The following is a 14,987-nucleotide window of genomic DNA, read 5'->3' as shown; positions in this document are numbered from 1 at the left end:
CTTTTAATATATCAGAGATTATTGAATAACGTACGAAATATTTCAATAAATATTATTATTAATTATACTTCACTGAATATTTGAAATTTAAACTAAAAATATCTATAATTTAATTAATACCTAATAGTTATAAAATTTTCAAATATTTCTGTCACTTTAATTTTTGATTAATTTCAGTTTTTTCTCAATAACTTTTTTATTTTAGCTTGACAACATAATAAAATTAAACAATATATATGTATAATAATAATATGTAGAAAATACTTGCAATGAAATGAAACCGTATAAAAATAAATATAACAAAAATCATTCACGGAAAAGAATAAACTACACGTCTACATTAAAATCCAATACAAACTTATTTTATAGAATGGAATTTTTATTTACATTAGAAATGTTTTTCAATCTCTCAAGTCTCTCTCCAATGAAACTGAAATTTTAACAGATGATACAAGACGACTTTCTAATTTGAAAGTTTGGTTTTGATTTGTAAACACTTTTTTGGATTATAATTCAGAAATATTAAATGCATGATGATCAGCAGATTTTCAAAATTATTAAAGCTATCATTTAATCAATTATCAAGTCTGCTTACATAGAACAATCTAAAAACTAGATTAATAGAAATTTATATTCAATGAACACAACATAAAAACTTAATATAATTAATTCATTTGACTTTAAATAAAATGATTTAAGATGAAACATAACAGCTCTTTTATGAAGAGACAATATATATATAATTTTTTATTTCATATTTGTAAAAGTAGTAAGAAGTTAATTCTACTTCATGCCATATAATAATCTAGTGTAATGTTACAATGTAACGTATTCTGTCTTACAGTGTTAAACCAATGTTTTATTCAAAAATTGCAAGTACTTTTGATAGTGTACGAGTATCCTCTTCAAGCTGATTCAATTTGAATCTAATCGAATCAGCCTGAAGAGGATAGTTGTACACTAACAAAATTATTTGCAATTTTTGAATAAAACATTGGTTTAACACTGTAGGACAGAATACATTACTTTGTAACATTACACCTGTAAAAGTAGTGATACTTTGGATTCTAAGGTCAAAACAATCAATTTTTTCACACACAAAGGATACATTTATAAAGTCAAACAAGTTAATATCATTATTCTTACTTTTGTTGGACATTTTGACCAATTTGTTTAAAACAAAATGGCTCTTCCTAAAGCCAAAGTTTGAACATTGTTAGTACAATACAGTAAGAACTCATTTAGCGCTTAGGATGCATTCCTAGATGACAAAGCACTATATGAACAGTGTTAAACGAGGCTATTTTAACACACAGTAAATAAGAAATGGGGAACACATGACAAAAATAAACAGATTTTACTTTATATTAATTTGCATAATAATATATGTTAAATAACAAACAAATGCACACAAATTGTAAAGTTTATTTTTTGTAATAAAGGTCCTGGCTCTTCTGAAATTCTTGTTTTTTGTGATAAAGTTGTGTAGTTTCATTTGTCACTTTCTTTTTCTTTCCTTAAGTAAATGTCGATAGCAGGAGATTGCATCCAAATCACCTTGTTGCACTCCTTTCAAAATCTGGATCATTCGCTGCAATTTGATCAATAATTTTGGTTATCATTACCAAACTTTTACTAAGAAAATCTGTAGAGAAATTCTATCAGTTCTTTGTTTTCAGAATCACTATTTTCTACTTCTACATGAATTCCCTGTTCTTGAAATTCATCTTGGTAAGGCTCTCACAGTAATGCCTCAATATCCTGCTCATCTACATCGCCTAGTCCTGCTATATTGATTATGTTGACAATGTGGTCAACGATAGGCTCTTCTTGTTGAGAATTCCTGGATACCTCCAGCCATACCTTCTTCCACACTCCATTCATGCATTTATCAGTTAATTCTTGCCAAGTAAAATTGATATTGCCTATGGCAGTCATAATGTGATATTTTTATTCCAAAATTGCACCAAACAAACATAGATTTAAGGGCAAAGTGGCAGTTCATCGTAGTGCTATAAATATAGCACTATGATGAACTGCGACTTCTTACTGATTGGTTCATGTTTGGGAATAATTGTATTACAGTAGAGCGTCGAAAAGTGGAACCAATTGGGGACTGGGGTCCTTCCAGTTAATGATTTGTTCCAGTTTCCGACTTTGTACGAAAAAATACATTAACCTGTCCGATGTTCAAATTTTTCTCCGTTGCGTGTCGCTTCGTGTTGAATTTTCGTCGATTTTAAGCCTAACGAAAATTTTTATAATAATCATCGAGGCTATCGTATCGTTAAAAATTATTTCTGCATTTTGTACAAACAAAATAAATATATTAAAGAATATAAAAACATGAAAATTATACTTTAGAAGTAAATTTAGTATCAAAAACATTCGATTCAGCACGACACAGTCCGACTGAAAATCGTTCCACTTTCCGGCCATTCCACTTACCGACGTTCCACTTATCGACGCTCTACTGTATATACAAATCAATGAAATGCTGCAATAATTTAAACAGCATAAATTCTGAGCTGTTTTTTAGGCTTCAAGCAGACCACGTTATATCAAATCAGCGTTAGTCAAGGAAGCACCAAATGAGGTTTTACTGTATGTGGAAAATTTTTTCTCAGATTACTTCAGGTGGACAATTATTTGTCATTTCATCTTTTAATCCAATCAAAAGAATTTACAAATATCAATATTTGTAAGTTTAGTTGAGTGGATTAAAAGATTCCGTTTTCTTCATGATGTGAGCTAACTCTGTATGAATTTCATTTGAATTCCATTTAAAATATCATCAATATACATGTGCAATGTATGAAACTAGTACTTTATGACATCTTATTAGTAATTTGTTTAACTCATTTGACTTTATGAACACACCCAAACTTTTAAACAGTTTTAAATTTGGTATATTTAAAATGATTAAGTATTGAAAAATTTAAATAAAATTCTCAATTTGCAGATCAGACATTATACAAGAATAATTAACTTTTTTGCTGTCACAGAGTTTATTGAAAAACCCATTTTTGATCACTTTCAATTAATTTATAATCTCACAATGGTTATTGAAAATGATCAAAAATGTTAGTTCTTTCAATAATACAAATTCTGATAAAGATCATTTTTCTTAAATATTTATAACCAGTTAGAACTTAAAATGGATGAGCTATCATATGAAAACAAGGAATAAAAGTTTTCAAAGCAATTTCAGTTTCAGTTCCTTTCTAAACTTTGAATGAAAAGAAGAGTAGACTGGGAAATTTTTACATTGATCATGTTTTAAAACAGCTTAAATATAAATTTTGTTCGGGATTTTAACATATAATTTTTAAAATTCATACAATTCAATATTTTAAACAAAATATTGAAAGATCTGAATTTAAAAAAAAAAAAAAAAATGAAAACTGTATCTGTTTAGGAAACAGCAAATATATGTTATGAGTAATTTGAATTACCTTCTACTTTCCAATATTTTAAAGTAAGCAATTGTTTATATTAAAATTCCTAAAACTTTATAAACATTCTTAGTACATGTATCATTCACATTGTAAAGTCTTTAATGACAAACATCAAGAAGAAATTAGAAAGAAATTTACAAAGCAGTTTTTTGGTGCTAACATGCTGATACCAAAAAGATGGTTTTGTAAATTTCATTCTATATATATATATATATATATCATCTCATTTATTAAATTATAAAAAATATTTTGATTCACTATTAAAAGATTCCCCACTAAATTCTAATCAAATAAAAATATAATTTTACACATAAAATACATCACATATGAATAGATCTATACAATATTTACACCTAAAAAATATATTATATGTATATTACATATAATTCTCATAATTATATTCCATAAAATATCATTTCCATTTATAAAGGAAGATTCCCAATAACAGGAAATACATCTATTTGATATGGTCTTAGAGGAGAAAGTACTGGTATTCCTGCCATTACTGGAGGTTTTTCTGATGCAGCATTCTCTGTCTTCTTCATATTGGTAATGGGAATAATACCAATTAAATTCTCTATGTTAGACACTTTTAAAATATCAATAATTGGAATAGAAAGATCACCAGCTACAGATTTTAAGTCATTGAGTGAATTCTTTTTTCTACAAAATTTTTTGTGATAACGATACAGAACATTATACTGGAAAACTCTACAACAAAACTGACATTTGTATGTTTTTAAATGATTTGTTCGCGAGTGTCTAAGTAATTGCTCCTTATATAAAAATTTTTTATGACATATAAGACAGTGGAATGTTTGAGTTTTTAAATGCATTTGCATATGATAATAATAGATTGACTTTTTAACAAATATTTTTTTACATTGTTTGCATTTAAAGTGGTTTCCGTAAGATGATCTCTCACTATTTGTTTTATGTTCTACTTGAACATTTTTCTTGAACCATTTTGAAGTCGCAGAATCCATTTCATTTGGAGACAATGTATTATTCCTTTTTCTTCTGTTTTGATAGCAATTCTGTTTTATTTTTGAAGAAAATATTTTAGATTTAGTTCCAGTTTTTTCAATAATGTTAGAATTATTAAATTCTTTTGATTTTAAGGATGTAGTGATACATTCCTTTGAATTTACTGAATAAGAACAATTTTCTTTTGGTAGTTTAAGTTTCCCATCAGTTGGAAATTTTTTAGTAGTAGTAATTTTCTGATGGGTTTTTGATTTAACAGAACGTACATGTAACATTGTATGACAACAAAGTCGTTCAGCAGTACTGAAATATTTTTTACAAAAAGGACACAAGTACAATACATTAGTATGATCATTTAAAAATTGGTTTTCTGAATCAATTTTTTGTAAAGGTTTAGTTTTTCTGGGTGTTGATTTCAAGTATTTGGCATTGAAATACATTGATGAATTAGTGTTGCTATTTGGCATGAATTTTATGTTTGTTTTTATATTTGATGTTTGTAATCCAGAAGGCTCAATATAACCAGATGAATCCACTGTAACTTTCTCATTCGGAAAATCTTTAGTTGTACAATATTTTAATTTCATGGAGTTATATTCGGAATTTATTGTATGAAATGTTTGTTCATTATTATTTAAATATTCTTCAAGTTCTAGTTTTTCTTGTTTATATTTACCAGATTTATGCATAATATCATGATCATAAGACTGACTTGTTTTTGTATTATTATGAATAATTATATTATCTAAATGGTTTTGCCTTCCTGCTTCTGAATTCATTGCAATATCTGAAGGAAGATATCTCATTATATTATTTATATTGTCATCGTTTACTGACAGCATATTTGAAGATGTTTCATTTGGATAATGGAAAACTTTACCTGAAGAGGGACTATTTTCAGCACTTTCATTATTATTAGAACTATCAACTTCAATAGATTCAGAATCACTTAAAAGTACACTTTGTACATGAGTTTTTACATGGCATTCAAAATCTTCTTCAACTGTAAAATCCATCTGGCATGGAATGCATGTAAAAGTTGTTTCTGCTTTGCTCTGCTGTTGTATTAAATGAGAATCTATTGAGCTAGATTGTTTATTCATTTCACCATTGTTAAAATAAGTTGACGCTTTTGGATTATCATTATTTTCAGAAGAAATTATATTAGAATTACTGGTGGAAGGAAGAGCAAGCAACTGAGAATGTATTGATTCTGCATTATTTTGAGACATTGAAAACTTGGAACAAGAAGAACTTTCTTTTGAGACAAGTTTTGAATTTCCATGAAAGAGAGTCATATGCTGATGATATTCTGAATTTGTTAAGAATAGTCTCAAACAAAGACAACATTTATATTTAAATTTCTGTTCATGAACAGACACATGAGCACTACAAGTTAAATAATCAAAAGGAATTTCATAATTACATACATTACATTGCCAAATAGAATTGGGCTGTGGTATATTTTTATTGAAATAATCTGAAAATTTTTTATCAGAAGCTGCTTGCACTGGTAATTTTGTAGAATTATCAAGAATATTTTCTTGATTGTTACCATCATTTTGATTTGAAAGATTATTTGTATTAAATACAACTGATTTATTTCTGACATCATTACTTTGTGAATGATTATCAAATGTATAATAAGTATTAAAAAGCATATTTTCTAAGTTTTTATCTGATGTGCTAATAGCAATAGTATCTGCAGATGCAAATGATGGCAATGTATTCATGAGACTCTCACCATCAGCTATCTGTGTTCTCCATTTTCGTCTGTCCAAATTTTCTGTTGATACTTTATGACGATGTTTAAGATGGTGCAAAAACACATTTTTCTGTCGAAAACTTCTATTACACAAGCCACAATGAAACAAAGCTGTACTACTATGCAAGGCCTAAAAATAATAAGTTTACACTAATAAATAATTATCAAAACTATCAAATTTTATAACTAAATATTTTTGAAATTTATATTTATTGAATTTCTGGAAAAATCCAATAAAATTATCATAATTTAAACATCAAAACTGCAAAATTATTATAAAAATTATTAAGAAGTAATTTATCTCAATGACATTCAATCTAAATACCAATACTAAATTCTATAATATAATTATTTCTCAATGCATTATAAGGATACTAGGCCATAGATTAATCAGAATTAATTAGGATAGGAAATAAAATAAATTAGGAATTTACCTTAAAATATCAAACTTTTGTTAATTAAAAATTTAATTCTAATATAAAACAATGAAAATGTTCAGCTATTTTTAAACCAAATTTAGACTATTTCTTAAAATATTCTTTGATAAATTAATTCAAAAATATTTTAAATAAATGAAACATTTTTAATAAATTAACTGGAATAAAAAAATTTCCATGTTACAAAATAATACTATAACTAATTTGAAAAAATTTATGATTAATAAACTTTAAACAATGTTAAAAATGCAAAAACAGAATCTTCTATAGAATGATAAACAATGTAACACATCATGATAAAATTTTATACAAATTTTTGACTTTCTTAACTTCAAAACTAAGCTGAAAAGATATTCCAGTGATAAATTAAAATATAAGAAAAATTAAATTTTTCCATACTTTATGTCTCATTAACGTTCCTTTTTGACGGAAACATTTTCCACAAAATGGGCATGCATGAGGTTTTACTCCTTGATGAATAAGAAAATGCATCTCTAGTGTAAATTTACGACTAAAGAATTTGAGACAGACTGGACATTGAAATTCCTTTTGTTGTGTGGCTGTATTTTTTATCTGATGCTGAGAATCCATACTTTATAATCTGTATTAAAAAAATTTGTAATTTTAAATACCTTAAATTTATTTTTAGCTATGAAATTAAATTAACATTCCTATAAAAGAGAGTATTAAATAATTTTAAGCTGTAATTCGTAAATTAAAAATTACAACTTTATATGATTACTTTATTACTTCTAAAGCATTATAACCATATGAAGAGAAATACTTAAAAACTGTTTTAATATTTCCAAATTTAATATAAAATTATTATTATTATTCAAATTACAAAAACTTAATTCATGGAAAAATATTTTTCATTTCATGAATGAATGTTTTTTTAAGAAGTCTAGGAATAAAATCTTTGGAAAAAAATTAAACATGTTAGTCCATGGCGTAGCGTGGATGTCAGCTGCCCGGGGCCGAGGAAAATTTCGCCACACCCTTATTTAGGTATTTTTACAAGATATTATTATTTATTGTGAAATTTTGCCGTCCCCTAGAAGTGCTGCCCGGGGCAGGCCACCCCTGCCGCCCCCCCCCACTACGCTACGCCACTGATGTTAGTTGTTTTTATTAAATATCAAGAAAATATTTATTAATGAGTAAAGATTTGAAATTTTACATACTAAAATTCTTTACTTTGGTATATAGAAAGTTTTTTAGTGTGGCAGTTTTCTTTTTTAGATGCTAGCGTGCTAATTTAGTGTCCTGTATAAATCATGATACTGCTTAGTTATAAAGCTTATATATATTTTGTATGTATTTTAACCAAATAATCAAATAATAAACAAAAAGCACTAACCACTTGTATTTTTTTAAAATCTAGTTGATAACCTATGAAAAGATACTTCTTCATAAAATTTTGCAATGCAAAAACAGAATCTTCTACAGAATGATAAACAATGTAACACATCATGATAAAATTTTATACAAATTTTTGACTTTCTTAACTTCAAAACTAAGCTGAAAAGATATTCCATAAAGTATTAATTTTTCATCCATACGTATTAATCTGTTGTCTGTCAGATGTATGCATCTGACAGACAACAGATTAATACGTATGGATGAAAAATTAATACTTTATGGATAAACTATTGTGAAGTCAGTTGCAGCACAACACTGAAGAATTTGCACTAGATGGATAATCAAGTTTACATGACCTGTTCAGAAACAAACAGGATAAAAGTTGTTTGGCCAATAAGGAAAATTGAGAGGCACTACAGAAAAACTACACTAGAGAGTACTGCACTTCTATAATGTTGGTGTGATTTTGAAGTGATTGATAGAAACTATTTTTTATGTCAATTGGTTACTATAAATTAACTTAGTAAGTAGCAATTTGTATTTTAATATTCGAATTACATTAAGATAATAAGAATGCCTACAAAAGATGAAGCTAAGTTACCTCTGAACCAATGCTTTGTTGGTTGATGGAAGAGATCACCAATTGAGCCATGTATGAAGATAAAAAAACTGGATGTATTATTTTTACAATCAAGATTTAGAAGAAAAGGATACAGAAAGTGAGATGTCTGCTATTCAGTCATTTTCTGATAAATTATCAGAAAATATAGAAAAAGTTCAATGATTAGGAAATCTTATAACAACAAAATTTTATTTAAAAATAATCAACTGGAAAGTGAAAATTCAGCTCTTAAAGAAAACATATCTAATCTTGAGGGTGCAGTTGAAGAGTGTATAGCTTTTTGCTTTATATAATGTGGCTAATACAATGTTTAGAAATAATATAAAGTTATAACTGTGTTATACCATGGGAGTTTGTTCCTATAGACATAGTTAATGAATTGTTAACTAAAGAATTTGGCATTCAATATTAAAAAAAAAAAAAAAGTGACATTTTAAGTGTGGATAAGAAAGGCAATTCAGATAAGAGGATTTATTGTATCTCCTTATTAACATAAGTATATGGAATTTGATTTTAAAAAGTTTCTAATCAAAGAAAACTAATGGTTTGTCATCTAGTTCTAGTAGTAGATTGTTTTCTCTAATTTAGTGTTCAATTCCAGGAATAGAAGGAACCAGTTAAAAAACCCAAAGAATCTAAACTGAAGGATAAAAACGTTTTTCAGTGGATGATATTTTAAACATTGAGGGTGAAAAAAATTTACTTTCTCTTTGGAGGATCAAAACTGATGTCATTATCAAATTTTTTCCTAAAAAACTGACTATTGCAAACTGTCTTTCCAATTCATTACTAAAGAGCAAGTCCCAAGATGTTTATAGAAATGATGTTCGTGTGAAGAATGGCCATGGTGTATTAATTGAGTGGAACTGTCATGGTTTGGTTAACCACAGAACAAGGTTTAATAGAAATTAGATGTATTGAAATCTGGACTGGCAAATGATATAATGATATACAGAATCAAAATCAATGGATCTAGAAAACTGGTCTTGTTATAGCATTGACACTGTTAAATTGAAAGAACACTGTCCATTGCAATTAATAAATACAGTCAATTCACATTAATATGAATCGCTAGGGTAATAGAAGTTAGTTCACTTTATCAAAAATCTGTATCAATGATTTTCAGGGTCAATATCAAAGTTGTATAATTTAGAGAGTTAAGGCTTAACAGGAAGTTGAAACCTCTAAATTATATTATTTTGAATTAATTTACTAAATAAAGTTAAAAAAAATTAAATTTATTTACAAAATAAATAATAAAGAAACTGAAATCTTCATATAACCTGTCTTATTGTATACACCATGCCTTCAGAACAACTGTTGAAAGCAATATAATTACCAGTATGCAGTTTAGACATTGCCATCTCAAGCATTAAAAATACTGCTTTTCCTATTTCATTCTGTTAAAAAATTGTTGTAGTTATACATAAACAACCAAGCCCAAAAATTTTCTATAATAATCATATTAACTTCTGAATTATTCAGACAATAGTTCGGTTAACTATTAATTATTAATATAAAATAATTTTTTCTAAAGGTATGCAGTTAAACTGCCAGACTAGTATATTTTGGCATGGCTGTTTCAGTACAAGAAAAACTTTCTACATTTATTCACCATTATCATTTGACATTAATTTTACTTAATCACACACAAAACACTTGAACCAGTATATATTAACTCAAATTAGCACCTTTACAAATGTTTTCACCTGTTTGTTTCAACCTGAAAATGTTTGTATAAGTACTAATTTGAGTTTATTTGCTGGTTCAGGTGTTTTGTCTGCGTTTAAGTTACTTAATGTTATTGTAACAGATATATAACAAGTTTCTCCACCACATTTATAGGACATGATATTTATTAATGATTATCTGTCACATTTTACAAAATTAAAATTTTTAATTAGTTAAAGTTGTTAATTAGAAAAACGATAATTTTTTAAGAAGTACTGAATTATTAAGATTTAAATAAAGGTGTTTTATTATATTAAAAAACTTATCTTGCTATTAATCTAGTCATAAAACTATGACTTCCATAAGGAGGAAAAAGCAATTATTTCTAATAATAATAATAAATTCATTATTAAATAATGAAGTCTGTTTCAAAAAATATAAATTTATTGTGTTGTGTCTCTTAATAAATTTCCTGAATTTTATATTAATGAACTGGAAGAAAATTTAATTGAAAATTATCCATTTTGTGATGCAAACTTATTAAAATGAAAATAAAAAAATGATGCATGATTCCATTTAAAGCCAAACAATCTTTGCTGAAATTATTGAGCTAGTATTGGGCCATGTTAATAGTTAATTACTAATTAATTCAACTAATGGTAGACAGTTAAGCTGCCATCTCGTATTAACAGCCCAACAGTATCCCAAAAAGTTTAGCAAAAATCATTTGGTTTTTAATCAATTAAAACAGTGCCATTTAAATACTATTTCTTAATCTTTTCCTATTTATTTATTTATGCACTTTATTTTTATTTTTAGATTAGTTCATTAATGCATGCCCCAAACTGAGGGTATAAAACAGTGGTTGAGTTCGCTGCAAAATTTTTGAAGTGTGCCGCCACTGCAAATACTCATACATAAGCGATGTCAGACAAGTAGTTCAATCAGTTCTACCTTCCTAGGGCATGTTTGGAAATTGTAAACCGGTGTTACCGGTAACTGCCTGTAGTTACCAAGGTGTTTAGAAAATGTGACCTAAATAACCAATCACATTTAAAAATCACTGTTATGACATCACCAGTTGTCCCGCGGTACTTACTGAAGTAACCATGTGTGCCGCCAAATTTTTAAATTATTAAAAGTGTACCGTGATGAAAAATAGGTTGAGAATCGCTGGTATAAAGGCTAATTGTGAGGGAATAAAAAAAATTTAAATATTTTGATAACAAATTCTATCAAAGTTAGTTTATTAGGAACTGTCCATAAATGACGTCTACACTGGAAGGGGGAGGAGGTTAAGACAAGTCGGACAAGGGGGTTGAAGTTTAGTGGACGTCCATTTATTTCATTAAATTTTGTACAGTTTATGCATTTTATTATATTTATTTCAAAATTTGTTGTTTTGTTTCTACTTATGGTATCTATTATTTATAAAGTGATACAGGTTTTAAAAGGGGATCAAGTTTTATAATGTCTGAAGAGGGAGTAGTGTTACAGAAACTTGGATAAACTGGGACGAGGGAAGAAAAGGAGCAAAAATTTCAAGATAAATGCAGATGTAATTTATTGAACAGCCCCTTAAGAGTTTTCTCAAATTTATAATTTTGCCTAGCTAGCACAGCATTTTGAAAGTTGTAAAATGTTTTATAATTTAAACATGCCACTTGATCTATAACAGGGACTTGATCTGATCTACTTTCTTGCATTTGGTAATGATTTGTTGTACAGTACACATTGCTGTTACAATAGTAACATTACTGTAAAATGATAATGAATTAATGGAGTAAGTTTTTTTGCCCCAAAATGTACAATTCCATTAGACATCTAGCTTATATTAACAAAAATTATATTGTAATTACCAATAATTACAATCATTTTTGAATTAAATTTAATAATTTTATTTAATAATTATTCAATTTAATTCAAAATAATGAAATCTCAACTAAAAATGGCATTACCTTTCTGCTTTATATTTTAATTAAACTCCATATTAAATGTAGAAATTCATTTTACATTAATTAACTAACATTTGTATAAAATTAAAAATATTAAGTAACTTTCAATCTGAGCACACTTTAGCAAAAAAACATCATTCTTGTACTTACTGTAATCACTCCCATAATTCAATTGCAAGTGTTTACGAACTGTCCCAATTATGTAAATTAAGTATAATAAAAAAATATATACAATTTATCTTTTTTTTATTTTATGACTGACTTCCTTTGTCCAGTAGTAGTAATAAAATAAACTCGGAAAAAATTAAACAGAAAATAATTTTATTACTGATATTAAAATTATCAGTATTTAATCTTGTTCAAAATGTAACCTTTTACACAGGATTTCATTACAAGTTGTCATCTCTCACAAATGTATGTCTGATGGATTAGTTGCCTGCCACTGACCAGTCATATAATTTTAACCAACTTTAACTCATGATTTAAATTTAAAATTAGCAAATAACTGTCTTCATTGTGTAACATGCGCCTCCTTTCAAACTCAGACAACCCACAGATTATTCACCTGAAATTATAGTAGTATATTCCTATCATATTCAACATATTCTATTTGGCACTACATGTGTAAGCAGATATGTAAAATTCCAAACAGTTGAACATAACCAAATCCACACTCAAAAGAAAGAATAATTGAAGCATGCAAAGCCATAATGTTGTAAATTCCAAAAAACAAATTTTTCAGGAGAGGTAAAAAACACTTTCTAGTGAATGAATTCATTTTAATTTTACAATAAAATGGTAAAAAACTCACTAGGTTATAAATTCTCTGGAATATCAAAATGATGTAAATATAAGCTGTAATATTTTAAGCACCAATAGTCACGTGACTTGCACTTTGTCACATTAAACATTATGGCTTCAGAAAAATTCAACTTCCTCTTATAGTGCCAATATCACCACAATACTTTTTTTCAGCAGAAAACATTACATTTAGAATTCAATTCTTCAATAAAATGTATTTACAGAAAAATAGCATTTACAACATTATGGCATTACACACGTCAATTACTAAAATCATCACTAAACATCTTTGACTGCTGAGATACAATTATTTGCTTATACCCTAATGTTTTATTGAACATACACAAGTTGAACGTATGCATTTTGCATTTTTTTATCTACCTAAAAGCACACAATGAAAGTTTAGTTTCATAAATGGTTGCCTGCATTCATCACTGAACTGGTCATTACTTTATTTTTATTATTATTTTATTTATTAATAATTCAGAATAAGAAAGTATGAATATATAATTATTACAAATAAATTTATTAGTGTAATTCATTATTTATTTTCGGCAACATTATCTGGAAACATGGTTAGCTGCTTGGCAGTTTATTATTAGACCTATTAAGAATCACATCAAAAATAATGCTTTTAAATTTCAAACAAAATAATTAATCAAGAAAATGCTCTTTAAATAAAAAGTTATCACTGAACAGGCAATCAAGTTGTTGGAAGATTGTAATTTCAAAGCTGGGGAAAAAAAATAAACAGTTAAGTAATGTTTTTAAACCAGTACAAACAGTGCTGAAAGACAAGACACATATTCAATGAACATTCTTATTTGTAGTTAAGTAACAATGAACTTGTTCCTGTTAAACTCATGAACAAAAGGTATCTTTAACAGACAGATTCATCTGAATTTTCTAAGTAGCAGGAAGTTCTAGAAACTTGTTCAGTTAACAATGGTAAAGACTTGGGTAAAGATTGAGGAAGAATATGATATTACTGGTAATGTCAAAAAAAAAAAAAAAATTATAATCCAAGAGACGATTCAGATTTAAGTAGCAGCACAGAATGTAAAGGTATTGATGACTTTTCAGATTTTTATCAGTGAGAATAATTCCATTATAAAGGAAGATGAGGGGCATAATCAAAACACTTCAGTTTGAAAATATGAGTGGTCAGGATGAGTATTAGGGATCTGTTAGAACTATCCAAGAAGATAGCAGCAGTGAAGATGACAAGGGTGGAAACAATGTAGCCAGTCAAGAGGAGAAAAAAACTCAGAAAAGTGTATCAACACCTGCAAATTGGGTTAAAAATTAATGAGATAAACATAAACATAGACATCTAAGTTTGAAATATACAAATTTACAGAGAAAAACAGTTGAACATTGAAAATTGGATCTCGTTGTCAGGACAATTGCAAAAGAAAGTGCAGACTAAATTTACAGATCAGAACAGTAAGATTTTTAATGCCTGTTGAAGAACCGAAAACTACAGTCATCAGAGAGACTTTATAGCAAGTTGTTTCCAACTGACACATCAAACAAACAACAACTGTCTCTTCTTGATGATCTGCTTCATTGTTCTACTTTCTCAATGGCAAAAGATGTGTCTCAAAGGTCTTCTTTTTTAAATATCCTTGGCATTTCAAAACTTACTGTATATTCTGCAAACAATGCTATAAGATACAAAGCTAATATCAGCAATGTTGTAAAATGACAAGATGACACATTTATTGTACATGCATTTTTTTTGGTTGTCATTCTTGTGATGTGATAAGAGCATACAGATGATCAATTCATCAATATCAAAATATTGAAAACTTGCTGTACTGACCATCATGTCGCCAATGATCAACTCAAATCTAGGACTTGATAATAAATGCATAAACCAAGGGTGGGCAACCTTTGTGTGTGTGTGTGCGCGCCAAAATCACCAAA

General features: G+C 27.6%; 1 protein-coding gene across 1 annotated transcript; it reads right to left on the bottom strand.

Moving 5' to 3' along the window:
* Positions 1 to 3,448: 3,448 nt before the first annotated feature.
* LOC136989677 (zinc finger protein Xfin-like) lies at positions 3,449 to 10,342 on the bottom strand. The gene is made up of 3 exons (XM_067287900.1): positions 9,915 to 10,342; positions 7,047 to 7,248; positions 3,449 to 6,340 (listed from the first exon to the last, which is right to left on the bottom strand). The coding sequence occupies exons 2-3, from the start codon at positions 7,236 to 7,238 to the stop codon at positions 3,881 to 3,883; spliced, it is 2,652 nt and encodes an 883-aa protein (XP_067144001.1). The 5' UTR covers positions 7,239 to 7,248; positions 9,915 to 10,342; the 3' UTR covers positions 3,449 to 3,880.
* Positions 10,343 to 14,987: the final 4,645 nt, after the last annotated feature.

Source organism: Centruroides vittatus, unplaced genomic scaffold (assembly GCF_030686945.1).
Source record: "Centruroides vittatus isolate TY-2023 unplaced genomic scaffold, ASM3068694v2 scaffold_752, whole genome shotgun sequence".
In the NCBI taxonomy this organism is placed as follows: Eukaryota; Metazoa; Arthropoda; class Arachnida; order Scorpiones; family Buthidae; genus Centruroides; species Centruroides vittatus.
This window is presented reverse-complemented; position numbering and strand designations above follow the sequence as displayed.

What these genes read in the sequence shown, in the direction of transcription:
- LOC136989677 (XM_067287900.1), bottom strand. Translation starts at nt 7,238, where the DNA reads ATGGATTCTCAGCATCAGATAAAAAATACAGCCACACAACAAAAGGAA. An exon ending in GAACGTTAATGAGACATAAA is followed by an intron (nt 6,341 to 7,046) that starts GTATGGAAAAAT and finishes TATTATTTTTAG; the next exon opens with GCCTTGCATAGTAGTACAGC.